This window comes from Dromiciops gliroides, chromosome 3 (genome assembly GCF_019393635.1).
Source record: "Dromiciops gliroides isolate mDroGli1 chromosome 3, mDroGli1.pri, whole genome shotgun sequence".
NCBI lineage: Eukaryota > Metazoa > Chordata > Mammalia > Microbiotheria > Microbiotheriidae > Dromiciops > Dromiciops gliroides.
Genome location: NC_057863.1, coordinates 656,747,547 through 656,775,466, shown reverse-complemented (window position 1 = coordinate 656,775,466; position 27,920 = coordinate 656,747,547). Strand labels below are relative to the sequence as shown.

The 27,920-nt window shown below is 43.1% G+C and overlaps 1 protein-coding gene across 1 annotated transcript; it reads left to right on the top strand.

Annotated features, from left to right (window-relative positions):
* Positions 1–26,392, top strand: LOC122751257 (cytosolic phospholipase A2 gamma-like). The gene is made up of 16 exons (XM_043998242.1): positions 1–99; positions 7,537–7,590; positions 7,875–7,921; positions 8,167–8,278; positions 8,743–8,879; positions 9,619–9,817; positions 10,343–10,460; positions 15,411–15,566; positions 16,009–16,062; positions 16,188–16,253; positions 20,043–20,150; positions 21,196–21,333; positions 21,867–21,962; positions 23,020–23,174; positions 23,433–23,610; positions 26,232–26,392. Exons 2-16 carry the CDS (start codon positions 7,576–7,578, stop codon positions 26,390–26,392), a joined length of 1,740 nt encoding a protein of 579 aa, XP_043854177.1. The 5' UTR covers positions 1–99; positions 7,537–7,575.
* Positions 26,393–27,920: the final 1,528 nt, after the last annotated feature.

Here is a 27,920-nt window from a genome sequence, read left to right as displayed (position 1 = left end):
AAGTCTTGAGCTGAAGGCAGAGGGGAAGGCCACATCGAGACCAAACTGACCTGGAATACTGCAGCATAAGGATATCAATAGGCCCGCATTCTCAGAAGGGTGAGTTGCTACTCCTTGCTTCAGAGAGTGAGTTGCTATGATCATATATGTTCCTTACATGCCTCTCTGTGTCCTCAATGCTTGTGCCTTCTTTCTGTTGATTATCTCCAATTTATCCTGTCTCTATCTTATTTGTACATAGTTGTTTGCATGTTGTCTCCCCCATTAGTCTATGAACTCTTTGAGGGCAGGGACTGTCTTTTGCCCTTCTTTGTATTTCCAGTGCATGGCACATAGAAGGTACTTAATAAATACTAGATGTCTGACTATGTGTGCCCAATCTCTCTGCTAACCCTTTAAGGCAGAGTGCCCCAGGCACTCAGGGGGAGATGTCTTCTTACTATGCCATTTCATTCAATTGTCTTTTCTTTGAGCTAATAGTCTCCTTTTATTAAAGACTGTTAAAGATAAAAACATGTGTGGGGGCTTGTGAGGAGGCATTTTGATTGGATTGTAGAGCACACAAAGGGGAGTAATATATAATAAGAATGTAAAGGTATCTTGGATCCAGGTTGTGACAGAATTAGTAGAAAATCTATTGATGTTTTCTGTTTCTTAAATCACCACCACATCCCAAGTTTCTTTCTTTTCCTGAGGGCCATCCCATATGACAAATAGGGTTTTTTTTGAGAAGAAAAAAAAAGTCAGCACAACTGACTATATTGAGAAAATCCAAAAACATATGCAATGTGTGACAGTTGTGGATTTCCCACTTCCACAAAGGGGAAAGTTAGGAGTGTCTTCTCATTATCCATCTGTTTCTAAAATTTTCTTTCCCAAGTTATGACGTTTTTTTCTCTCTCTTCTGCTATAAACACAGTATTATGTTCCTTCAGTTACTTTACTTTTTTTTTTTTTGCAGGGCAGTAGGGGTTAAGTGACTTGCCCAGGGTCACACAGCTAGTAAGTGTCAAGTGTCTGAGGCTGGATTTGAACTCAGGTACTCCTGAATCCAGGGCTGGTGCTTTATCCACTGTGCCACCTAGCTGCCCCAACTTTAAGCTTTTTAAAGATGAACCTGCCCCAACTGGATCTTTTCTCCCTAACCTCTGATCCTCTCTTCTCATATGTTATCCCTTTCCATTTAGGGTTTTGTTTCTTAGTTCTTCTCTTTTTATTTTACCTGCTTATAAATTTCTTCCCCATCTTTTTTTTCACTCATTTAGATCCTCCCTTCCTTTTATCTCCCTCACCTGTTAATTAGATTTAAAAAATTTCATTCTTTTGATTCCCCTTTGCAAAAAAAGATTCCTTTTACTCTCTTCATTATCCTGCTCTCCTCCTTTCATGTAGTCCCACAAAAGAAGCATTGACTTGTAAGTCAGAATTTTACCAGGTTCTGTCCACAATGCCTCCTGTCTGCCTCTTCACTATTACTTCTTCTTCTTCTTCTTCTTTTTTTTTTTTTTAATTTTTGCAGGGCAATGAGGGTTAAGTGACTTGCCCAGGGTCACACAGCTAGTTAAGTGTCAATGTCTGAGGCTGGATTTGAAATCAGGTACTCCTGAATCTAAGGCCAGTGCTTTATCCACTGCGCCACCTAGCTGCCCCCTTCATTATTACTTCTAACAGATATCTGTATTCACTCCTGTTTCCTTGGGTCCTTTTAGAAAGAAATCTCTTACTGGTCATTTTGTTGTCATTCTCTTACTGTTGCTGTCTGCATTTATTAATTCCTTCTGTATTTCTGTTGCTTGGGGTATTTGAGAAGCAAATAATCTCTTCAGTTTTGTCTTTCTTTAAATTTTTTCTCATACTCCTTTAAAAAATTATTGAAGATCCATCTTTTGTCCTGTATGGTTAAACTCAGATTTACAGAATAGTTCACCCTGGGCTTCATCCTGAGCTTTCTGTTCTCTTCAGAACACATTATTCCATTCCTTCCTCCTTTTCCTAGTGAGTGCAGAATAGTCTTACATTACTTGAATATCCTTTCCTTTGTATATGAAGGTCTTTCTCCTGATGGATTGCAGAACTTGGTGTTTATGAATTGAATTGTTAAATTTAACCACTATGTCTTTGGAGTTTTTAGCCTTGTTTTTTTTCCCCCTGGAGACAATCTGTGAATTCTTTCAATCAAGATTTCATTTTTGATGTTCAGAAGTTTTGGAAAGTTTTCTTCTATTATTTCCTTCATTATTGTGTTAAGGTTTTTGTCCTGTTCTAGGAGACCTTTGATCCTGTCATTGAAATCTGTATATTTTGTTTTAATGGTCTTGGTTTTTTGCTTCTCTTGTTCTAGATTGTCTTTCATTTCTGAGCATTTGCATCCCAATCTATTGTTCTTTTGTTGTTTCTTTGGTGAGGCTTGCCATTGCAGTTTCAGGTTTTCCTATACTGCTCATTAATTTTGCTGGGCAGGACAGAAATTCTGCTTTCATAATTCTCATTTCTCTTTTAAACCACTCAGGAACAGTGTGCTGTAGTTCTGTTTTCCGCAAATTCCACAGAGTCCTTTGTCTTATCAAGTGTTGTATCTTCCTTTGTTTTGCAGTATTTATTCATAGATACATGAACTCATTGACCAATTCTGGAGGATTTGTTAATGTTTTGTCTCTTGATTTGTCTGTTTATGTTCAAGGTTGTTGAGGTTTCATCTTGTTAAATGAGTTACAGGAGGAAATAGATGGTAAAACTATCCTACTGGGGGATTTGAACTTTCCTGTCTCAGAATTAGATAAATCTAACCTAAAAATAAGCAGAAAAGAAGTTAAGAAGGAGAACAGGATTTTTAAAAAGTTAGATATTATAGACCTCTGGAGAAAATTGAGAAGGAGTAGAAAGGAATATGGCCTTTTCTCAGCAGGACATGGCATCTCCACAAAAATTGACCATGTATTTGGGAATGAAAACCTCACAAACAATGCTGCAAAGCAAAAACATTAATGCATCCTTTTCAGATCATCATGCTATAAAACTGCTTTCAATAAAGGGGCATGGTAAGATAGATTAAAAATTAAAAATGAACTAGGAACTAAATAATCTAATTTTAAAGATTGAGTGGGTCAAAGAACTGTTAAGGCTAAAATTCTAGCTAAACTGTCTAAAATATCTAATGAGTGGTCGCCAATAAATTATAAGCTTTAGCAAGAGTTAGACTTTTAAGCATTTATTAAGGAGAATAAGAATTTGGTAAAGAGAGAGAAAAAGGCCTAGATTCCTATCTATTAAAGGGAGAGCACATTTCTAGCTCCCTTCTCCGCCAGAGTCCAGAGGAAAGAGAGTGAGACCGAGCGCCAGTCTCTTCCTTCCTCCTCCCACTAGTCCGCGTCACTTCCTGAAGCCTGGTCTTGCCCTCAAAGACCTTTGCTTCATGGGCAGAACTCTTCTACAGTAAGTCTCCAGCAGGTAGCGTCATTCCAATCGTTACAGAACAAATCATAGTAATGATAATTTTATTAAAGAGAATAATAATAATGAGACAATATACCAGAATTCATAGGATGCAGCCAAAACTTACTGGAAATTTTATATCTTTTAATGCTTACATAAACATAATAGAAAAAGAGCAGATTAACAAATTGGGCATGCAACTAAAAAAAAAAAACCTAGAAAAAGAACAGATTAAAAACCCCCAATTAAACATCAAATTAGAAATCCTGAAAGTTAAAGGAGAGATATAAAATTGAAAGAAAACCATTTTAATATATATGTGTATATATGTATATATATATGTGTGTGTATATATATATATAGATATATACACACACACACACACACACACAATACAGACAGACAGATATACAAACTAGGAGCTGGTAATATGAAAAAAACCAATAAAGTAGACAAATCATTGGTTAATTTAATTTAAAAAGGAAAAAGAAAAGGAAATTACCAGTATAACAGATGAAAGGGGTAAAATTACCAGAAATGAAGAGGAAACTAAAGAAATTATTAGGAAGTATTTTGCCCAATTATATGCCAATAAATCTGACAATCTAAGTGAAATGCATGTATATTTACAAAAATATAAATTGCCCATATTAACAGAAGAGGAAATAGAATACTTAAAATAATCCAATCTTAAAAAAAGAAATTGAATGAGCCATCAATGAATTCCCTATGAAAAAAAATCTCCAGGGCCAGATGGATTCACAAGTGAATTGTACTGAACATTTAAAGAACAATTAATTCCAATAGTACATAAACTATTTGGAAAAATAGGCAAATAAGGAGTCCTTCCAAATTCCTTTTATGACACAAATATGGTGTTGATACCTAAACCAGGAAGAGTGAAAACAGAGATTTTTTGTCCTTGGAATCATTGGTACTTCTGGTCTTTCCTCCCTCTCCCTTTATTTTCCTTATTGCTCACTTCTGACTCTCTCCCCTCTAAATTGTGTTTTCCTTGGATGTTGGATCTCAAAACGTTTCAGTCTCCCACACTGGCCAATTTATGGTTCACCAGCCCTTTCTGACTTTTGGGTGGTCAGAATTTGTCCCAGCTGAATGCTGTGCTCTTTCCCTCAGGCTTAGTGGAATGCTGCACAGCTCTTTACATGCAGGGTATCCTTTCCTGCTGACTTGTCTCATTCCCTCTGTTCCTTAGTCCTCTGGCCCAATTCCAGCAATTCAGAGTCTGCTTTTCCTGGCATCAGCAGAAGCTACTTTCTCTTGCACTGGAGTTGGTGCCTCTGAGCCCTGAGGAAACTTCCACAGCCTCAAGCAGGGGTCTCCATAGCACTAGAAAGAGGGAGGGGAGACTGGGGTTTCGGGGTGAGTTTTGATGTAACCTTGTGTTGTGTTCTTGGGTTTGCTAGGGCCCTCTTGCTGCTGGAAGTGTATGAGGTGGGGAAAGGGTGGTGAGTGAGTTCATGGTCAGTGGGTGTTACTTTTACTTTCTAGGTTTTGGGTTTTTAAAACAATTTAGAAATAAAAAAAAGTCTTCTTTTGGATTCTGGGTGTCTTATACCATGGAAACAGCTGAAGTTGCCTTATCTTTGACACAAACCCTCCTTTTAAAAGTTTGAGAGGAAGCCAGAGAAAATGTCTAGTACATCATCTTGTTGCTTGTGTGACCTGGAAGGTCACCCATCCCATTCCTTAGTTGTGAAAATATTTATTTTTTATTTTTTTGTGAGGCAATTGGGGTTAAGTGACTTGCCCAGGGTCACATAGCTAGTAAGTGTTAAGTGTCTGAGGCTGGATTTGAACTCAGGTCCTCCTGACTCCAGGGCCGGTGTTCCACCTAGCTACCCCAGTTGTGAAAGTATTTAAATGCCAAACAGAGGAATTTATACATAGGTCCAAAAGGCCATAGGGAACCACTGAAATATATTGTGTAGAGGAGCGACATGGCCAGATATACACTTTAGGAAAATCACTTTGGTGACTGAATGGAGGAATAGGGAGAGACCCTCAAGACCCTCCAGCAGGCTATGGAAGTGATCTAGGATGAGGTGATGAGGGCCTGAACCAGAGTAGGGGCAGAGTCAGAGGAGAGACGGGAGTGTATTCAAGAGATGCTACAAAGATAATTATGACAGGACTTTACAGTGACTGGATATGGAGGGTGAGAGGAGGGGAGTTCAGGCTGACCTTTTGGTTGTGGATCTACCTTGGTGACTCTCCTCCTCCTCCTCCTCCTCCTCCTCCTCCTCCTCCTTTCCCTCCTCCTCCTCCTCCTTTTCCTCCTCCTTCTCCTCCTCCTCCTTTTCCTCCTCCTTCTCCTCCTCCTCCTTTTCCTCCTCCTTCTCCTCCTCCTCCTTTTCCTCCTCCTTCTCCTCCTCCTCCTTTTCCTCCTCCTCCTCCTTCTCCTCCTCCTTCTCCTCCTCCTCCTCCTTCTCCTCCTCCTCCTTTTCCTCCTCCTTCTCCTCCTCCTCCTTTTCCTCCTCCTTCTCCTCCTCCTCCTTTTCCTCCTCCTCCTCCTTCTCCTCCTCCTCCTTCTCCTCCTCCTCCTTTTCCTCCTCCTCCTTTTCCTCCTCCTCCTCCTTTCCCTCCTCCTCCTCCTCCTTTTCCTCCTCCTTCTCCTCCTCCTCCTTTTCTTCCTCCTCCTCCTCCTCCTCCTCCTCCTTTTCCTCCTCCTCCTCCTCCTCCTCCTCCTCCTCCTCCTCCTCCTTTTCCTCCTCCTCCTCCTTCTCCTCCTCCTCCTTTTCCTCCTCCTTCTCCTCCTCCTCCTTTTCCTCCTCCTTCTCCTCCTCCTCCTTTTCCTCCTCCTCCTCCTTCTCCTCCTCCTCCTTTTCCTCCTCCTCCTCCTCCTCCTCCTTTTCCTCCTCCTCCTCCTCCTCCTCCTTTCCCTCCTCCTCCTCCCCCTTTTCCTCCTCCTTCTCCTCCTCCTCCTTTTCCTCCTCCTCCTCCTCCTCCTTTTCCTCCTCCTCCTCCTCCTTTTCCTCCTCCTCCTTCTCCTCCTCCTCCTTTTCCTCCTCCTCCTTTTCCTCCTCCTCCTTCTCCTCCTCCTCCTTTTCCTCCTCCTCCTTTTCCTCCTCCTCCTTTTCCTCCTCCTCCTCCTCCTTATCCTCCTCTCCTCCCATCCTCCTCCAGTATAATAATTTCTAGTTTTGTCTTTTTTATTTTTGAGTGTATGATTTGTTGGTTTCTTTTTTGGTGGAATATGTAAGAAGCCTGACTTTCTTTAATCTTCTCCTGCCAGCATATTGACCCAGTCCCTGTCTGGCTCTATCCCCAAACAGAATTCCTGAGCAAAGGGATTATGTCAGGATCTGAGAGTAGGGTGAGACCCTGGAGTTCTAGGGGGTTCTTGCAGAAGGACTTTCTGTCTCATGGTAACCCTTCAATCTAGGATTCTTTCTATGATATCAGGCTGTCTGGGTTTAGGAACTGTCAAGTTCAGTTATCTTAACTTTTTAGAGTAGGGAGCTAAGGTCAAAAGAAGAAAAGGGAGTCAGACAATGAGATACCTTTCCTCAAGTGATTAGGAGGGACAGGTATCCTTTAAGAAGAGGCATGTTACAGGACTGCTCAGGTAACTTTGGAAAACTCCACCTGGCCCAGGGTTCATCTGGGCAAAGGGATTCAGAAAAGAACAGAGACAAGCACTGGGATTATGTAGTTATCTTGTGGTTAAGAGTTGGGTAGACATAAAAGATAGAATTGGAAGGGATGATGGGATGATGCAGGGAGAGATTGTCTAAGAAATGATGAGCAACAGGCCAAAGGAAGGATCATCAGCCTTTCTCCCAAGGGCAATGGAAAAGGAGGTTAAGGTACCCAGTATAGAACCTGAGGGAGGTAGGTGCCAAGTGTAGTTCTATGTTTTTCAGTCCCTAGAAATCAGGTCATTATAAGGTTGAATGAGCCCTCTGAATTCACACTTACCTGGTATGGTCATCTAAGGAATTATAATAGGAGGGGGTGGGAAGAGAGAAGCAGAGACAGAGAGAAATGCACAAACACACACCCAGAAAAAGGCAGAGATTGACCCTTGTAGGAAGCTTCTGTTTTCCTCTCCCCACTCTCCCTTTTTCTCTTCTGGCCCAGATCTTTCTGTGATCAGAGGAGGTTGTGAAGACAGCAAGCATGACTGAACCACAGGTACTGTCTGAGTCTCTGTTCTGCTTGGTACCTTCCAGGTAACTTCATATGTGAGATTGGAATGGTCACCTTGGGGCAGAGGTGTGGGGATGGAAATGAAGTGACTGGAGATGTGAAGTAGAGCCTTAAATGCTAGGAAGAGCTGTCAGGGGTGGGGCCTGTAAGAAGGAGGGGTTCAGGGCTCTATCCTTATGGACATTGGTGGGAGTGTGGGGCCTGGGGGGGGAGGTGTTCCTACTAATGGGTCTGTATAAAAGTCCCCTACTAGCCTCTGTCTTTTGCAGGAAGTTGCCTATGGTGCCAAGAGTCACCCTAGGAGGCATGATGGAAGGTGAGAGGCAGATATGCTACCCAACTAGATGTGAGGGTGGTTTGGTGAAAAGCAGAGAAGGTTTAGGGGTAGGTGGGTCCATGGATGGCAGACTGGGAACCAGTGCTAGAAACTGAGAACCTGAGGGGTTGTAGCTCAATGGTGGGAAGAACTTCCAGAGCAGAGCTCAACACTGACCAGTCAACTCAAGGTCAAGGTTGAGCCTAAGCGGCTGTCTATAACAAGTCTCTTACTATTCCGGGCAGTTCTGACATCAGCGTCCATTTTGGAATCTCAGATGAAGAGAAGGCAGCAGTGAAAAATCGGGGGGAGAAGGTCTTGACAGCCCTGAGGAAATTGGGCCTCAATGTTAAAAAGGTATGAGGCCATGGAAGCCATGATCTAGGCAGAACCCAGGCATCTGGAGGCTCTGCAGAAGTTTCCCTGAAGTATATACTCTGGATTTGCCTGACTATTGGACCCATTTCAAGCCTTTTCCTCCCAGCCTTTATTGATCTCTGACCCATTGTCTTTTCTGGGTGTGGATCCTGGTATCTTCCCTCCTGGTACCTTTAGGGGTCCTCCTCTTTCCCAGGAGTAAATCATTAATTAACCTTTTACCCTCCTTTTTTCAATGGGAATTCCTTCCTTTCTCCTCTTTTTCCAGGGTGTGAATCCTCACCCTTTTCCTATCTCCTGCAGTGTAACTTCCTCTATACCTTACCCAAATGTGAAGCCTACCTGTCATTCCTTTCCCCTGATGTCACATTTCCTTCTCTCACCTCCCTTCCCAGGTAGAAACCCTGGGAAGCTACTTTCAGCTCTCTCTCCATTGTGCCTAGGGCCCTGTGCTTTCTGTCCTGGTGTCTGGTGGGGGCCTGAGGGCTGACATAGCCTGCCAAGGTGTACTTAGTGAGCTGAGTCATGTGGGGCTCCTGGATATGGTCACCTCCCTTGCAGGAGTCTCTGGCTCCACCTGGTAAGAACCTCTCAGTGTGGGTGCTGTCTCTGGGGAGGGGATCTGCAGCTCCATTGAGAGGAAGGGGACCTGAGTTCACACCCAGGCTCTCTAATCCACAAAATCCCATTCCACAAATGCCCTGCTGTCTCCTGCCCAAATTTGCTTCATGCATAATGTTGAGCCTAGCACTTGGCTGATAGTGGAGGGGTTTCTGTGAGGACACAATGAATGAGAAAGAACTTGGTGAAACTATGAAGTTTGGGGGGAGCAGTGGTCTTCGTAGATGACAAAGCAGAACTAGACTTTAAAGCACTTTGGAAACTAACCAGCTGTGTAAATAATGCATTTGGCTAATAGTCAATGGGTTTTGAGAAGGAAGGGCCATCCAGGCCTTTGTAACTACTAAGCACTTGGAAACCACCAGAGAAGGGAGGAAGGAAGCAAGCATACTTGAGCATGTATTGCGTGCCAGGCACTGTGCTGAGCAGTTTTACCAATGCCATCTTGTCGTATCCTTATAACAACCCTGAGAGGTGGGGACTATTATTATTCCCATTTTATGGTTGAGGAAGCTGGGGCAGGCAGAGGTGAGGTCACTTGTCCAGGGTCCCATGGCCAGTAAGTATCTGAGGTTATATCTCAACTCAGGTCTTCTTGACTCCAGGGCTGGCACTCTGTGCACTATGGTGCCCCCTAGTGGCTTTGTAACTGTTCAGACCTTTCACCAGAGAGGTAGACATGTTTCTCTCATTCTTAGGTGCATGTCCTCCCTGTACAGCCAGAGGGATGGGTTTCAGGACCTGGTGAAGGCAGAAAATGAGCTCCGGAGGCGGTTGCGGGAGGACTCCTGGACGTTCTCTGTTGCCCTGGATGGGCTCTGTGTGGCTGCAGAGAGGGATGACTATTCCCTCACTGACTTCTGGTCCTATTCTATTGTTTACAGTTTTACAAAGGAAGTAAGCTCTCCATTAGGACCCAGGGCAGCTGGGAGCAGGGAGAGGGTTCATCTCAGGTGAAGGTCTTCCTATTCTATCCCTCTGTTTGGGTGGCTCCCTGATCCCAGGCCTCCTTCTTGCTGCTCAATCAATTAGCATTTATTAAGCACGTACTATGTGCCAGATACTGTGGCACTATTGGATGAGATCATGTTACCTTATTGGTGGTGTGGCAGGGAGGGTCCCTTCCAGACTGACCTTAGTCAAAAGAACCCTAGGTTTAGAGTCAGGAGACCTGGGTTCAAATCCTGCCTCTCCTGCTGATTCTCTGTGTGACCTTCAGAAAATACCTTGCCCTCCCAGGATCTCAGTTTCTTCACTTGAAAAATGACAAGGTTGGAGTAACAATAAAGGTCTAAGTTCCTTTACAGCTGTAAACTCTGTGAATTAGTGACTCTTGGCACCTTCTACTTCCATGGGGGATACAACTCCCTTAATCCTTTTCTGTTTCTCTGTATTGTAATCTCTTCCTCTTGACCCCATCAGCTTCTAGATGCCCGTCTGTCCTGTGTGAGAGATCAGTCTGAGAAGGGGACTGTGCCCTATCCCATATTCGCTACCATCGATCAAGACCTCAAGTCTGGTGCAAATGAGAAGACTCAGAGTGAGCATGGGCCCTGGTATCTCCCCTGGAGGAGACTTTGGGTGGGGTGGCAAGATATCTGTCCAGAAGGCCTATTTTAGACAGTGATGCCAGGCAGTGTGTGGCCAGGCTCCTAGCCCTAGGAAGGTCTATACGGCTTATGGAGCTGAGCTCTTTTTGAGGAAATTGCAGAATCCTCACAGAATTTCAGAGATGGAGGGGATCTCAGTGACCATTGTGTCCAACCCAGATGAGAACAAGAACCTTCACTTCACTGTCCTTAACCAGTGGCTACATTCTCTGATTGACATGTAAAGCTCTTCACCACTTTGCCCCCTTCCTGGTTTGCCATTTTTTTCACACAGTTCATTTCCACATATCCTACAATCCAGCAATACTAGCCTATTTTTTGTTCCTTGAGATTAATGTTCTATTTCTTCACTCCTTGATGCTAGCTGTCCTTTGTTTTTGGAACACTCTCCCTCTTCATCTCCATATCCTAGCTTCTCCAATTTCCTTCATTTAGTTCAAGTCCCATATTTTAAAGGAGACCTTTCTCAGTGCCCCTTGCCCTAAGAAAGATAGTACCTTTCCTCCTGAGATCATCTTCCATGTATTCTGTACATATCTAGTTATTCTCCTATTGTTTCCACCTTTGGGGAAACCATTAGCAAGACGTTGCAATAGTGTGTGTGAGAGGTGATAAGAACCTGAACCAGGGTGGTGACTGTGTGAATGGAGAGAAGGGGACCTATATTAATGATGTTGTGGAAGTAGAAATGAAAAGGATTCGTAAGATATTGGATATGTGGGGTGAATGGGAATGAGGAAATGAGGATTGCAATTAAGGCTGAATGACTGGAAGGTTTGATGATTGATTTGACAGTAACAGTATGTATGGATGATGGGAGGAAGATGTTAATGGGTTCTGTTTTAGACTTTTTGAGTTTGAGATGCTTATAGTAAAGTCCAGTTTGATATTTCTATTAGCCAGTTAGTAATGCAGAACCCAAGCTCTGGAGAGAGATCAAAGCTGGATATAAAGATCTGGGAGTCAGCCAGTCTAGAGGTAATTATTGGACCCATGGGAAATGATAAAATTATGTGACAATTAAAAATATGAGAGACATGGTTTCTGTTTAATTGAATAAGTTTATTAATATGGCCAACAAGGTATTAATAAAAGAATGGCATCTCTCAGACCAAAGACCCCTTCCTCATGGTAAGGTCTAGGTTCCTATTGTAGGAGGTCCACCACACAACAATCAAATCTAATTGGTTGACATGATTTGAGGTGGGTTTATATTAAAATGAAGTCCATGGACGTCATCAGAGAAAGATTGTAAGACCCCCATCCAAAATACTTTTCCACGTGGGTGTGCTTTAATCTCGTCAGTAAATGTCCTTGGGCTATCTAGACAAAAGGATCTGTCTCCACCCACATTTCTTTGTAAATTTGGGGTTGGGTTTGACCCAGATGAGATTTGATGGAACCTCTGAAGGAGAGGTTGCCTCCAGAAAGGAGGGGAGATTTTTGGGTCTCCTAAGATATTGATTTTTTTTTTTTTGCAGGGCAATGAGGGTTAAGTGACTTGTCCAGGATCACACAGATAGTGTCAAGTGTCTGAGGCTAAAGATATTGATTATTAATAATTATTTCTCACAATTAAAAGCAAGATGGTATAGAGGTAAAAGAGAAGAGGGATTAGGACAGACTCTTGGGAAACATCCATGCTGGAAATGCTCATCCTCTTGATGATCTCACAAGGACTGGGGAGGAGTGGCTAGATGGGTAAGATGACAACTAGGAAAAATCAGTATCACAAAATCCTGCAGAAGAGAGATTATCTAAGAGGTGATGATCATCAACAGTGTCAAAGGTCCCCATTGAGTCCTCTTTCTCATGACTAAGCATCCCCAACTTTTTTACCCAATCCTCATGTGGCATGGACTTGTCTTTTCACCATCTTTGTTGCACTTCTCTGTAGTTTCTTATGATTATAACTCTAATTCCCATACCACAGACCTTAGAACTGAACATCTTTAGATGAAGTATGAACTGAGCCACAATACAATGGGACTATCCCTTTATTCTTTTTTTTTTTTTTAGTGAGGCAATTGGGGTTAAGTGACTTGCCCAGGGTCACACAGCTAGTAAGTGTTAAGTGTCTGAGGTCGGATTTGAACTCAGGTCCTCCTGACTCCAGGGCTGGTGCTCTATCCACTGCGCCACCTAGCTGCCCCCCTTTATTCCTGAAAGATATACTCTTCAACACTCCTCAAGGTAGCATCAGTTTGGGGAGATACTGTATTACATGGCTGATTCATGTTGAACTTGCTGCCATCTCAAACACCCACACACTTTTCTGTTGAGAGCCTTTTTGATAATATTTGCAAGACACTGGAGTATACATTCTTTTTAGATTTTATTAGGTATATTTTTATCCCCAGCCAGTAGCCAGTCATTCCTATATTAAGTCATGTCTAGAACTCCACATTTCACTCTCTGATATCAGCTTCTTTGTTGGTCATTCATTTCTCAGATCAGTTTTTCTATTTGGTGCCCTTGTGTTAAGGCTAAAATTCTAGCTAGTCTGTCTAAATCTAATGAGTGGTCGCCAATCAATTACAAGCTTTAGCAAGAGTTAGGCTTTTAAGCATTTATGAAGGAGAAGAAGAATTTGGTAAAGAGAGAGAAAGGCCTACATTCATCTATCTATTAAAGGGAGAGCACGTTTCTAGCTCTGTTCTCCACCAGAGTCCAAAGGGAAGAGAGCGAGAGCGAGAGCGAGCGCCAGTCTCTTCCTTCCTCCTCCCACTAGCCCGCATCACTTCCTGACGCCAAAGAAAAGACTCCTGGTCTTGCCCTCAAAGACCTTGGCTTCATGGGCGGAACTCTTCTACAGTAAGTCTCCAGCAGGTGGAGTCATTCCAATAGTTACACTTGTCAATAGACAGGAGGGAGAAAGAGACTACATGTGTCTCTGTGTTCTTCAGTCCTCTCCCCTCCCCCAAGACTTTGTAATCTTTGGTTGTACATTTTTAGATTTCATCTTGCAATAGTATTTGTGCTTGGGTTGCTGGAAGTTGATAGTGGTTATACATTTTAAACAAATCTTATTAGGTTCTCTGTTATGCAGCAGATACATGTTGGAAGAAGACAACTGACCTTGATTTTCATGAATTGAACAAACATCTAATTGAGTGTGTGTCAGAGGGGAGGAATTGAATGCCTCTGCTCTTTGGTATTTCCCCTGACCATTACTGAGTGGTCTCACCTGATAGATATTGTGGATCTACCTTAACATTTCTCACAATCTGCAGCTGCTTCCTCACCCAATGTACAGTTAGTTCCCTTCTCTTCTCAACTTTGCTTTTTAGGTTTCAAATCTATAATGATATGCCTTCCCCTTCCTCATTTTTGTGACATTCTTCTGTTCTCCAACTTCCTTACACAGGTGAGATTTCCTCTTTGCTTCTTCACACCCTTTTTAAACTTTTTATTTTCATATTGAAGCCCCACTTCCACCTTTAAACATTTTTTTTTTGGTGAGGCAAATGGGGTTAAGTGACTTGCCCAGGGTCACACAGCTAGTAAGTGTCAAGTGTCTGAATCGGATTTGAACTCGGGTCCTCCTGACTCTGGGGCCGGTTCTCTACCCACTGTGCCACCTGGCTGCCCCTAAACATTTTTTGAAAAGAATACTTTCCCCCCTTTTAATGTGGAGCATGGGGATGGATTATTTGAAGTTCTTTATCACCGCGTCATGTTTAGTTCTGGGTACCATGCTTTAAGAGGGAGAGTACCTGGAGGAGGACAACCAGGCTGGTGAAGAATCTCAAATTCATGACATATGAGGATTAGTTGAAGGAACTGGGAATGCTCAACGTGAAGAAGAGAAGGCCTGGAGGCACATGATGGCTGTCTTCAGATCTATGGATGGCTGTTCTGTGGAGAAGGGGTTAGATCTGTTCAGCTTCATCTCAGATGGCAATGGCGGGGAGGTTACAAAGAGGCAGATTTAGCCTTGGAGACAGGAAAACTGCCCAATCATTTGAACTTTTTAAAAGTACAGTGTTGGGGCAGCTAGGTGGTGCAGTGGATAAAGTGCTGGCCCTGGATTCAGAAGGACCTGAGTTCAAAGCCAGCCTCAGACACTTGACACTTACTGGCTGTGTGACCCTGAACAAGTCACTTAACCCCCCCAAAACCATAAATTAATAAAATTAGATGTGTGGTTGCCTTATAAAAAAAAGTACAGTGTCCTCCCTCCTGCCATGGTACCTTCCTTTGTGACCTCTTTGCTGAGGTGCTACTTTCCTTCCCCTTAGAATGATTCCAGGAGACACTAGATAGTCACTTCCTAGGAATGTGAGGGAATTAGGCTTAGGGTGATTAGGTATTAGAGTATGTGGCTACTGAGGTCCCTTCTAACTCTCAGTTTGTCATATTGTCATTCTTCTTTTCTGGGAAGGAGAACAGTATATATTTTGAACATAGAAAAGTTATTTGACTGTGCCCAAAATATAACCATCACATACTCCTTGCAGGTCATTATAAAAACTTTCCTGTTCTCCATGGTCATTGAGATCCTCAGTCTCTTATTAAAACACTCCTTTTTGGAGTTTACAATTTGTTTCCTAAGTACCTTAATATGTGAACAATGACTAACCAATCTGTTTTTCTCCCACTGAGCTTGGTCCCATCTCCTTTCTTGATTAGGTCCAACTAGTTGGAGCCAGGGAGTCATTAGGAAGAGACTTGTATAGTGAACAGATCTCTAGGGGAAAAGTAGGTGATAGGGAACATAAAGTAGGAACATGTTTTAGTGTGAAAGGAGCTGGATATAAAGCCCCACGTTGGTGTGAGTCTATCCTTGTAGAAACCCCAGACCATGGTGTGAATCTCATTCTGTTGCGACTCCTACACTGGTGTAAAATCTGCTCACCACAGTTTTGTTATCTTTCCAGATGCCTGGTTTGAATTCACTCCTGATTGGGCTGGCTACCCAACACTTGGCTCCTCAACACCTGGTGCTTATGTCTCTACCACTCATTGTGGGAGCAGGTTTGAGGGAGGGAAGCTCATCCAACAAAAAGCTGAAAGGGATTTCTCCTACCTTCGAGGTAAGGACTGAATCTATTCTCCAACAAGAGGCAGGGCAACAGGGGCAATGGGGTTATCCCTCTTTCACATGTTACTCTCACACCCTTTGGCATTCAAGTAAAATACTGGTTCCCAGGGATTCCTCAACTATGGGGCTGGATGAGAGAATGGGAGCAGTTTGAAAAGCCTCTGCTGAACTGAGTGAGATTACTTCTTGATGTGTACCCCTAGTATGAAACCTTGTTAACTCTTCATGTAATTTGGTACCCAGATGTGAAATACTTTTACTTCCATGTCTCTACTGGTGACTTGGGTATCTCATTCTCTCTAACAATCTGAATGGGTAGAGGCAGGGCAAATGGACACAGCAATGTTCTTTGATACTTTGAGATACAAAGTACCAAATAAGAACCCAGCCTTTAATTCCTTTTTGTGATATTTTTCTCCTCTTCTTCTCTGCAGCAGTATGTGGTAGTGCTCTGGCTGACAAAAACACTATTCTCAAAACCATCAAGGGTAGGTATGAGACAGAAGTTTTCATCAAGGTTCAGGGAAGGAGGGAAGGGGAACAAGGTGGAGTTTGGGGCCAAGATGTACCTTTGTCTTAATTTCTATCAAAAGAATTTCTATCCTCCCTATAGATTTCTTCTGGAAATTGATTCATGGTTCAAGCACTCAGGAAAAAATGCTCATTGTTCACCCTGAAGGTAAGACTCTGAACTTGGATCCTTTCATGCATTGGGATGGGCTTGGCCCTAGGTACTGAGGATTAGTTTTGGTTTTTTTGAGGCAATAAAGGCTAAATGACTTGCCCTGGGTCCCACAGCTAGTAAGTGTCTGAGGCCATATTTGAACTTGTGCCCTCCTGACTCCTGGGTCAGTGCTCTATCCACTGTGTCATATAGCTGGCCATATTGGGTAATCATGGGCACAAAAATCCACTCATCTTGTTCAAAACTTTCATGAGCTAGATTATGAAACCAGTGGTTCTTGAATTGTACTTGACAGCTCTACCCTTGTACACAGTGAGAGCTATGCTCCTTAACTATGTTCATTGTTTCATCCCTTTGAGATTTAGCATGTGAACTTGTGAAATCATCTTAGGGAAACTGAGTCAACTCCCCTAGGTTTATAGGGGACCAGCTCAAAAAAGTGACCATTGACTTTTTTTTTTGGTGGGGCACTGAGGGTTAAGTGACTTTCCCAGGGTCACACAGCTAGTAAGTATCAAGTGTCCAAGGCTGGATTTGAACTCAGGTCCTCCTGAATCCAGGGCTGGTGCTCTATCCACTGTACCACCTAGCTGCCCCCATTGACTCTTTTTTATTTTTATTTTTTTGCATGGGCCAATGAGGGTCACACAGCTAGTAAGTGTCAAATGTCTGGGTCCAGATTTGAACTCAGGTCCTTCTGAATCTAGGGCCAGTGCTTTATCCACTGAGCCACCTAGCTGCCCCAACCATTGACTTTTACACATGAAACATTTGCAAAATAATAAGGCAAACACAAAAGTAACCATAGCTTCTACTCAGTAGTAGCCAAACCCAGGAATAATGGAAAAGTTACTCATGAGCCTGGGTCATAATCCCATTGATGTACATAGTGTCTCCAAGGGAGGTGAAAGGTATAGTGGAGTGGACACAGTTACTGAAGTCAAGCAGTAAGTCAAATGGTTAGAAAAACCATGTGCCTGGGGTAATAAATGCCTCTGGAATAGTCTTCAGAATTTTTGCTCTCTTTATTATGCATCATACATCACTTGGTTGGCAAAGCCATTTTTCAGCTAGTTGCTGTCATGTTGAGCAAAGCCACTTCACTACTACTCTTGGGCTACTGAAGCAGTCAAGGTCTTTTAGCTCATAGCTGTCAGTGGCAAGCCATTGATAGAGTGTTGGCTTCTTTTAGCAAAGTATGATATGCTTTTTTGGTGAAAAATAGTTCCATTAAGTCTGTAATCAGCTGAGCTAATCAAATCTGTACTCTATGTGTTATGAGTTCTTCCTTCTTAAACTAGAAAGGCCAGTAAAGAGTAACAAGGCATCCCCAAAATGTATCCGGCCTTCCAAGTGGCACTTGATGACAATGAGCCAAGCAACTCTTCTGATAGAAGGAGGATTTTGATGTTCTTCAGCCGCCTTCAAATACCTACAGAGCTCTTCTCCAATAAAACAGCTATTAAATTCCACTGCAAAGCCTACCTGTCAGCCTTGCTCAGCCCCTCTCAACTTCTATATTCTGTGTTTTGTCCATTGCTTTTCTCTGCCTTCTCTTCTCAGCTTCTGGTTCCTCCTATGTTCAGCTTCTTATATCCCACTTTTTATATCTTTTTGTTTTCTCTACATAATTTATAACGCTTCAAATCAAGGCCTCCTCCTTAAAAAAGGTGACACATTTTTATCTTATGATATGAAACTAAACATTTTCACCTTTCTGGCAAGAATAAACCCAATAATCCTTATGTAGTTATTCATGCATTCCAAACAGGCATTTGATTGATAATTTCTGTTTAAATTTTCAAATTATTTAAATAAGTCATGTGCAAATTAATGGATAGACCACAATGCCCTTCATCCTCCCCTACTTCAGTTGATCTGTCTTCCCGTCAGGTCCTGTCGATACATTATGTGAGAGGAAGTTTTCTCTCAAGTCCATGGTACATCTGCATCTCTCCTCAAGTATTTTGGTTTGAGGGTTAAATTTCTTTTCAAGTTAACTTTATCACCATCTTTCACATGAATATTCTTTCTGTTCCTGTAAGTAACCAGAAGGGTCATATAACAAATGTAGAGTACTTTACAGGTACAACACTTAGAGTAGTTCCCATGAAGGCATTGACCTCGGGTTCCTGTTGGGGCACTGCCCTATATCTTTTGGAGAGCTTATGATTGACTGGAATATATGAGTCTTACACATCTGTCTCCAGACTCCTAGTGACCCTGCCGTTTAGATGCCCATCTTGCCTGAAATCTTCATGAGTTGGATTATATGCACAGGGTTTAGTGGTTTTTGAATTATTCCTGACAGCATGATACCTTGTGCTCAGTGGGAATCATTGCCAACTCTGTTCCTCATTTCATCCCTTCGAGATTTACCACATCAATTTATGAAATGGTCTTAGGAAACCCTTGGCTAAAGAGAGAAAATGCCATGGCAAATACACTTTGGTGTTACTAGACAGGCCAACCTTCTTCCCTTTTGATCTGCACTGTCTGAACATCCTGACCATGCCCCTGAGCATGGTATTCTAGGAAACTCTCTAGGACTTTAAATTACTGAGAAAGTGACATCCTGCATTGGTAGAGGGAATTTTCCTCTTCTGGGAATTACCCATAGCCATAAAATTACAAGTCTAGTCCTTGCCTTATATTTATTCTGTATATCTTTATATATATATACATACATATTTATGTATATATACATACACATACATGTGTACATATACATATACAGAGACAGACACACAGACAGACACACACAGACACAGAAACACAGAGAAGACAGACACAGAGAGATATCCATAGACATGCACACACAGAGACATCCACACATGCAGACAGAGACAGGCAGACACAGAGACAGAGACACTGACAGAGACACAAAGACCCAGACACACAGGGAGAGACGGATGGGGATGGATGGACACAGACAGATGGACAGACACACAGAGAGACGCATATATATACACAGACACAGACACACACTGGTGGTCTTCTCTGGTAGAATGTAAACTCCTTGGCAGTAAGGGTTCCTTCATTCTTTGTATTTATAATCCCAGTACCTAGTATACAGCAGGATGTTAATACTTGCTCACTCAAGTGGTTGATCTCAAATACCTGTATACAGCCATCATAACCATCATTCTCTTCTGATGTATTTCTTAGTATTTGAGGAAATGAAAGAGAATTGGGCAGTGGTATAGCATTTCACTCGACCATCTTCATGTTTGAAAAATATTAACAACAGCCATAATCATCACTCCCATATTCAGAGTGCTTTAAGGCTTACAAATCACTTTCTCCAATACAACTTGGGGAAATAGATCATGCAAATGTCATCACCCTCATTTTAGGGATGAAGAAACTGAAACAGTTCAGAGAAGTGACTTGACTAATTTCACACCAGCAGGAAATGTCAGAACTAGGATTCAAATCCAGCTCATGGTGCTCTTTCCACTAAGTTTGCTGCTCTCCAGCCAGGGAGATTTAGGGCGGCTCTAAAGAAGAATTTGCTTCTAGGATGATCAATTTAAGTGACCAAAGGAGGTCATGGATTCCTCTTCTCTAAGGATCTTGGTGTTGGTACAGCTTCTGAGGATGCCTTAAGAGCTAGAATTATTGAATCCTTTCAGGACCTTCCAGCTTAGACCAGTAGGCATCTACTTGTGAACGGATAACTTTCTCATATTCCTAGGCCTCTCAGCCCCCTCAGCTTGGCCCCTGAGGACTGGGGGAGTTATAAAGAAGGGATATTGTTTATATTGTGACTTTTCTTATCAGGCATTACTTTGAAAGCCATCACAGGAGATGTGTTCGACTTGGTTTACACCTTCTTAACAGATGGAGACTGTCTGCCCATCCTGAAAAATCTACAGAGTAAAATGACAGGTAGGAAGGGATGCTGGCAGTTCCTATAAGGTGTTCAGTACCACGGAGAGAGCCCCTCCCGTGAGCAGAATCTCATAGGATGTCAAAACTAGAATGACTCTTAGACCGATTTTTCAGAAAAAGGCACAAGGGATTTATTTTAGATCCAACAAGGAGTAAGGGGTGGAGCTGGGAGGTAAGCCCAGAACTTCTGACTCCAAATTCAGGCTTCTTGACACTACACAATGAAGTCTGAAGTGTGTGTGTGGCCTTTACTTAGGTTTCTTATCTTTTATTACCTCTTCCCTCGGGAAGCTCTTGATCTGATGAATAAGAGAAGATATCAACTTTTGGACAGCTCCTAGTTTTAAAAGAGAAGCCATTTTTCACCTCTAAGAGTCTCTGGTGTGAGGTTTAGATATAGTCCTGGCCTTGGGGGATCCTTTAGCTTGAGGGAGGAGGCACAGTTGTACCTTAGAGAGAGTTCTGGCCTGACAGTATAGACCTTCAGACAGCCCCCAGTCTGAGAGAAGAGATTTGAGACCTGGCTGAGATAGAAAACTCACTTCTGACTGTATCCCAGTGTAATGGTCTGTAGTGATACCTAGTCTTACACTAGTGAGATGTAGTAAGGGGAGAAAGTAAGAAGGGAGCATGGAGGATGGGAGAAAGGACTACAGCAGGGCTGAGGATAGATAAGGGAGGCTGATGGTATGGGCACAGATGCAGAGCTAGGGAATAATTTTTCAGTTTTGTTCTTAAAACTCTTGAGGACTACTCAGCCTCAGGTGCTGTGTCTTCCAAAAACAGCTGATAAATTTTCCTGGATGAAGATCCTCTGTGAGACCTAGAGTGAGCTAGCTAAGGTGCTGACATAGCCAGTCAGGGTACATCAGGATGCATCTGAAGTCCAGAAGGGTGTGTGCATTGTTTTCCACACTTCTTGTCCTACCCTCCTCTAGACTAGGTGAATTCCTGGGCAAAGGGCTATGACACAGCCACTCAGTCAGGAGATATGGAGCTCTCAGACTGGGTAGAGACTGATGTATACTCTTTCTGGCCACAGGGAACAAAGATTTTTCTGAGGCTGCAACGTTGACTGACCAGATGATTAAGCACTCATTGCGGACCTCGAGAGATGAACAGAGACAGCTCATTCAGGAATTACTGGAAAAGATCTTCAGTCGAGATTTGGTGGAAAAGAGTGAGTGAGATTTGACAATTTAACTACAGCTGCAGAGGTACCATCTGGGGCCATACATGTCCTCTATCCAATGTTAGATGGCTGATGTGTTCCCTAGAAGCAGGTGAAGATAGTTTGGAATGGGATGCACTCACCCAAAATTCTACAGGATATCAAAGTTTAAGGACAATCTGAGAATGTCTCTTCCAAACCTTTTTTCCTTCATGGTGGTGGAACAGGATCAGAGAGAGGTAAAGTTTGGCCCAAGGTTTGATTTTTAGACTAGAATATCCTAGGATTATAGAACTTAGAGCTATAAGGGATCTCAGAGTTGATCTGGTCCAACCCCCTCATTTTATGGAGACGGAGACTCAAGTTGAAATAGCTTGGGCAAAGTCACATGGTTGGTAAGCATCAGAGCCAGGTCTCAAACTCAGGTCTTATGGCTCTACTCTCTCTCCAGCACTGATCTGGCTTTTTGATCCTTGCTTCTCCCAACTCTGGGCTTCTTTCATAGACATCTTCAATTCTGATTCTAATTTCTCTTCCTCTAGGCAATGTCTCATCTTTCCTCAAATTTCTATGGAAGACCTTCAGCTGTCTCTTATCATGGACATGGGGAACAACCAATAACTTTGTGTATAAGTGTGGTAAGGGCTTTTTAGGATCACACTATTTGAGGTGGACAGGATGGGAGTGGTCACCCTTATCCAATCTAGATCTCGGTAGCTGTAGATCATCCCTAGCAAGTGGTTGTCCACTTTTTGCTTGAAGACCTTCAGTGATGGGGGACAACATCCTAAGACAGCCCATTTTATGTTGGGATCACTATCTTTGTTATACTGTGTCACATCAACATGCGTTTATTAAGCACTTGCTGTATGCCAGGCACTGTGGTAATCAGTGGAGAAACAAGGAAAGATAAAGAAAAGCCCCAGTCCTTGTCTTCTAGGAGTTTGCAGTCTAATGGTGGTGACATGTAAACATCTATGTCTAAACAAGATAGAGACAGGATAAATTGGGGAAAACCCAAAGAGCGCACTCACTAATATTAAGGGGGAGCCAGCAAAGGCTTCTTCCAGAAGGTGAGTCTTTACCTGAGACTTGAAGGAAACCAGAGAATCTAGGAGGTGGAGATGAGGAGGAATGTTGCCGGCATCAGAGACAACCAATAAAGATGCCCAGAGTCAAGAGAAAGTGTGACATATTAGATGGTTTTGCATCATATCTGGGTGAAATTTGCTGTCATACTATTTCCCCCTTTCCATTCCTCCTAGAAATGATTTCTGGAACCAGGCAAAAGAATCAAACCCCATAACAAACTAAACATCAAATATTTGAAGACAGAATACCCTCTACTCCTCACCCTCCCCTTTTTTCACCCCACCAAAGGTCACCCTTAGAAACCTCTTGGCATGGGGGACCAGAAAAGAAGGAAGAGAGTAGAGAAACAAAGCAGGAGTGAGAAGTGTGCAGGGGATTTTGAGAGGGCATCCATAGAATGATTTCTTATTAATGAATGAAAGAGATTGTGTCTCTGGTTGATAGTGGATGAGGCCATAGCTGGCTTTAAGAATGAGCAAACTTGCATCTTTGAGGTTTTGTTTCTTTCTAGGCTCATGGGATCATGATTCAGAAATGGGTTGGGCCAGCTTCAACGCTGAGATTCTGTGATTTTGTGAGATTCTCTGGTCTTTTTCCCCACAGGAGACATTAAGGACAAGTTTCTTGCAGGCCAGAAAAATATGTATTTGATGGATGCTGGCTTGGCTATCAACTCTGCCTATCCTCTGGTCCTGCCCCCAGTGCGGAACACAGAGATCATCCTCTCCTTTGATTTTAGTGAAGGGGATCCATTTGAGGTAATGGGAAGGGCATTTGACCCTCCCAGAGACCCTAATCAAGCAAGAAAAAGCCCTGGCTTGGGATATGAGACCTGAGTCCTTATCCTGAACTCATGGTATGACCTTCATCCAGTCCTTACCTCTCTCTGATTAGCATCAGTTTCCCTCTCTAGGAAATGTAACTTTGGGAAGGGGCTCGAAAGTCTCTAGAGACCTTTAAGGCTCTGGAGGCCCCTCAGTCAGTAGCTAGAATGGGCTTGTGTCTTCTCTCCTCAGACCATCAAGGCCACAGCAAAGTATTGCAAAGCCTGCAATATCCCCTTCCCTCCAGTGGATGAAGCTAAGCTCAACCAAGAAGCCAAGACTCCATCTGACTTCTACATCTTTGAAGGGGAGAACACACCTGTGGTCATGCACTTCCCACTCTTCAATAAAGTGAATTGTGGCAGCACAGGTATGGGTTTGGGACGCACAGCCACTGAGGTGCCTTGTACTGGGTTGGTGGAGGTGGGGCTGAAGAGCATCATGGGTTTGAAGGGTTTGCTGACACCTGGAATGCTCACTGTGAGGTTGCAAACATGAGCTTTGGTGAAGACCACTTGACAAACAAGAGAGCAATGTTACCACCCTCCAGGTAGCTCTGAGTTGTCATCTGTCCTTCTTTATACTCCCCTCTACTCCAGTCCTGCCTGAAATGGGACAATGCAGCAGCCAGTGTTGTGAGGGCTTAAGTAGCTGGCATCTGGATGGTGGTGGTAGAGGGATTTCAGACATATAGATTCTCTAAGCAAACTAGCTTGCATGAAGGCACTTGGGTTGGGCTTAGTCAGGCCCAGGGGTATTCATCCTCTTCCACAATATGGCAAGTACCAGGCATGTTCCCAGAGTTAGTATGGAGAAATTGGCTTTGACTCTTGGACTGTACCTGATCTCCTAGCAGCATAGGCCCAGTTGCTGGACAGGACACTGGAATCTCTAGAATTGCACATGCAGTTTGGATTTCTGAGACCTCTCAAAAGCCATTATCAGCCATGACAACCCTGTAGCCTGGCAAGGCATCGCTAGTGCTTGGAATCTTGTCAATCCTGGGCCTGGGTGCTCCTAACCTGGCAGATCTTGGGGGATGAGGAGAAGTCTTCCTTGTGCTTAGGAAAATGGAGGCAGAGGTCACAGGACAAGAGAATCAAGCCATAGGATGGCAACAGGATATTGTCAACCCAAGCTTGAGCAGAGCACAGAGTTGTGTTGTGGCCTCCTCCCCACCCTTTGAATTTTCAGGGGCACGTATGTCTTAGAAGCATTCATGACTCTTCCATCTCTCTCCTGATCTATCCAGTTCTCCAAACCTTTCTGCCATTGCCATCTAGATGTGCACCAATTCTCATCTTAGAGCCATTGGCCATTCTTTTTAAGGACCAGGAGAATTTAGTGTGAGATAGGGTAAGGGACAATCTTAGGGTGATATTGATTGTGTCCCATTATGTCCATATCTAAGAAGCAGCTCAGCAGTGCTGGACCTAGTTTCTTTGATCATGCATATGGGCAGCTAGGTGATGCACTGACCCTGGAGTCAGGAGGACCTGAATTCAAGTCTAATCTCGGATATTTACCAACTGTGTGACCCTGAGCAAGTCAGTTAGCACCAATTACTTCAAACATCTGGTGCATCTCTAGTCATACTGATGTTTATCTTGCCACTGGATACAGATGACTTTCAAGGAGAGAGTGAGGCTTGTGCCCTTGCACAGCCCTCCCTCACTTAAATCCAATTCACTGCAAGTCATGACATTGCCTCCTGATCTCATAGTCCCCTTTGAGAATGAAGGACAAAACAACAGCAGGGCAGCTAGGTGGCACAGTGGATAAAGCACCAACCCTGGATTCAGGAGGACCTGAGTTCAAATCTGGCCTCAGACACTTGACACTTACTAGCTGTGTGACCCTGGGCAAGTCACTTAATCCTCATTGGTGGTTTTTTTTTTTGGGGGGGGCAATCAACCAACAAAAAACTGATAACCAACCAACGAAACAACAACAACAACAACAACAAAACCACCAGCAATTTTATCCCGGGTGAGGTTGAGAAGAACTGGATTATATGCTAGAATTCCACACTATCCAAGGAATATCAGTCATATCAAGTCAACTAGAATTTATTAAAAGGGTACAATAGTGAGGTCTGTGGTCAAGTAGATGGGGACTTCATTTCAGGGGAGGGAAGAAAATTCTGTTTGTTAGGAGGGCCCTATCATTACCTTCTTCACACTAGTTTCCCAGGCTTGCCCATGGATCCCATTTAGCTATGCAGGTTGGAGTTCATATTCTGATATGCCCCTCAGTGCCCTCATCAGTAGCCTGCAAGCCTTCTCCCACTGCTTGGTGGCTTGTTGATTTGTCAGAAATAACTTCCAGCACCACTTCTATTTCCTAATTTAGTGAACACCATAAAGTTTCAGTTCCTAATCCAGTATCCAACAGTGTCCCCAGCTCAAGGTTGGAATCACCCTAATTCTAATGGGCTATTCCTTCCACAGGGAGTTCTATTGCTTATAATCTTTGTAAGACATTTCATAGACTGTCTGTATAAATATTCTAAAGTTGGCAACTAATGTCAATATTAGCAAATGCCCCATGAATTTTAGTATTAATATAGTGGCTTACAGTCTGTGGACTGCCCCACTGTCTCCATTTCAGAAGGCAAGCAGAATGGGGAGGTGCATGGACATCAGGTCCTATGAGGGGTGGTTGAAGGTGCTAAGTATTTGTAAGTAAGAAGACCTTGAGAAGCATCATCACTGTCATCAATATGTGAAGGGGAGGAGGTATTAAGATACTCTTTTTCTTGTGTCACTGGAGGCCTTTGGTTGGATGATCACTTGTTACAGATGTCAGAGGACAGAATTCTATACAAGTATGTGAGAGTTCCCCTGACGTCCTTTCCTACTCTGAGATTCTGTGGCAGCCTGTTCTTAGAGTCCTTTTGATAGCTGGGGCCCAGAGCTGTCTTCTACTGAGGAGGACACAGTCCAGAAAGGGCTGCTGGGTAACATGCTGCTTTCTTTGTCTCTGTCTTAGCGGTCATTGAGAAGAGACGTACAACATACGCAACATTCCGCCTCAAAGACTATTCTGATGCTGAGGTGTGTCAGCTCCTGGAAGACTCAAAGGCAAATGTCAGAAACAACAAGGATGCTATCTTGGCAAAGATCAGTGAACTGGCAGAGGCCACTTCATAGGAAGCAACCCCAAAGCTTCTGTCCTCCCAGAGTGCACACATACCAGAACTAGCTTTTTACACATACTGGTAAAAACCAGGGAGCAGCTGCCATTCCTTCTGCCCTCTTGGGAGAGGTCCCCATTCACCCTCTCACTTAAATGCTTCAAGCTGCTGACTTTTGTTCTAGGACCCAACATTTTTGCTTTGTACCCTCATGATTCATGTAACTTACTTACATTCTACTGACCATTTCCCTGGACCAATAAAATGTTGGATTGTGTGTTGAGCAAAGAAATTAAATTCTGGATAAATTTTCAAATAGGACGAGTAAGAGATTGTGAAAGATGGCTCTTTAACCTTTTGTTGCTGAAAAAGGAAAAAGCGACCACATGGCTACTTCTTCCAATTTTTATGCATCTTTGGGTAAGAAGAGATACATTGAGAAGCAAGGAAATATGATTGGTCAACTTAAGTTGGAAGTAGACTGGATTAAAATGCCAGACCACCTCCAACCTTGGGCTAGCTATTCAAAGCATGAATATCCTCTTTTAAACAGGAGAATTGGCCCTCATAGGAAGAAAGGCCTTCCTATTTAAAGAAAAAGATCCATCTCCCTAAGAGGACACAGTGGTATTCCTTACCCCAGACCAAATTTTTCATGGCCCTACCAAGAATTTAGAAGGGTCAATCTTATCAAAATTCCTAGCATTTTATAGCTGTGACCAAGGCCAAGGAGAATTGACTTTATCTTATCAAGGATTGTGGAATGGGGGAGATCAGGATGGAATCTCCAAGATATTGATTACAAATAATCATTTCTCACAATCCCCCATTTGATTCTTCTAGAGGCATGGCCCTCTCAATGAACCACTGACTGATATTGCAAACATTTCATGAAAGTTTCTTTACTATGGCACTTCTGATGCACAGCAATGTGAGGTGGGATATGGGAGACAAAACCAAAGGGCCCCATCCTGTTTGGTAAGTAGGTCTTACATAGAAAATACACAAAGAGAAAAAATAAACAGTAGAATGGAATTCATAGCTGTTCTTCCTTCTGTTTCTCTGGAAACATCTGATACAGTCCTATGGTTCATGTGCAGTCTCAGAGCAATTCTTCCCCAGCTCCCTGTCTTCTTGGACTCTGGTCACTTGTAGAGATCCTCTTCCTCTTAAAAAATCTCTTCCAAAATTTCTTTTCTTTTTTTTTGTGGGGCAGTTAGGGTTAAGTGGCTTGCCCAAGGTCACACAGCTAGTAAGTGTCAAGTGTCTAAAGCTAGATTTGAACTCAGGTCCTCCGGAATCCAGGGCTGGGACTTTATCCACTGTGCCACCTAGCTGCCCCATTTTTTTTGGTGGGGCAAATGAGGGTTAAGTGACTTGCCCAGGGTCACACAGCTAGTAAGTGTCTGAGCCCAGATTTGAACTCAGGACAGTGCTTTATCCACTATGCCACCTAGATGCCCCCCCAAATTTATCTTAACACAACTTTAAATTGATTTGCCAATAACCAATTCAGATCTTGAAAGTTCACTCAATTCTTATGT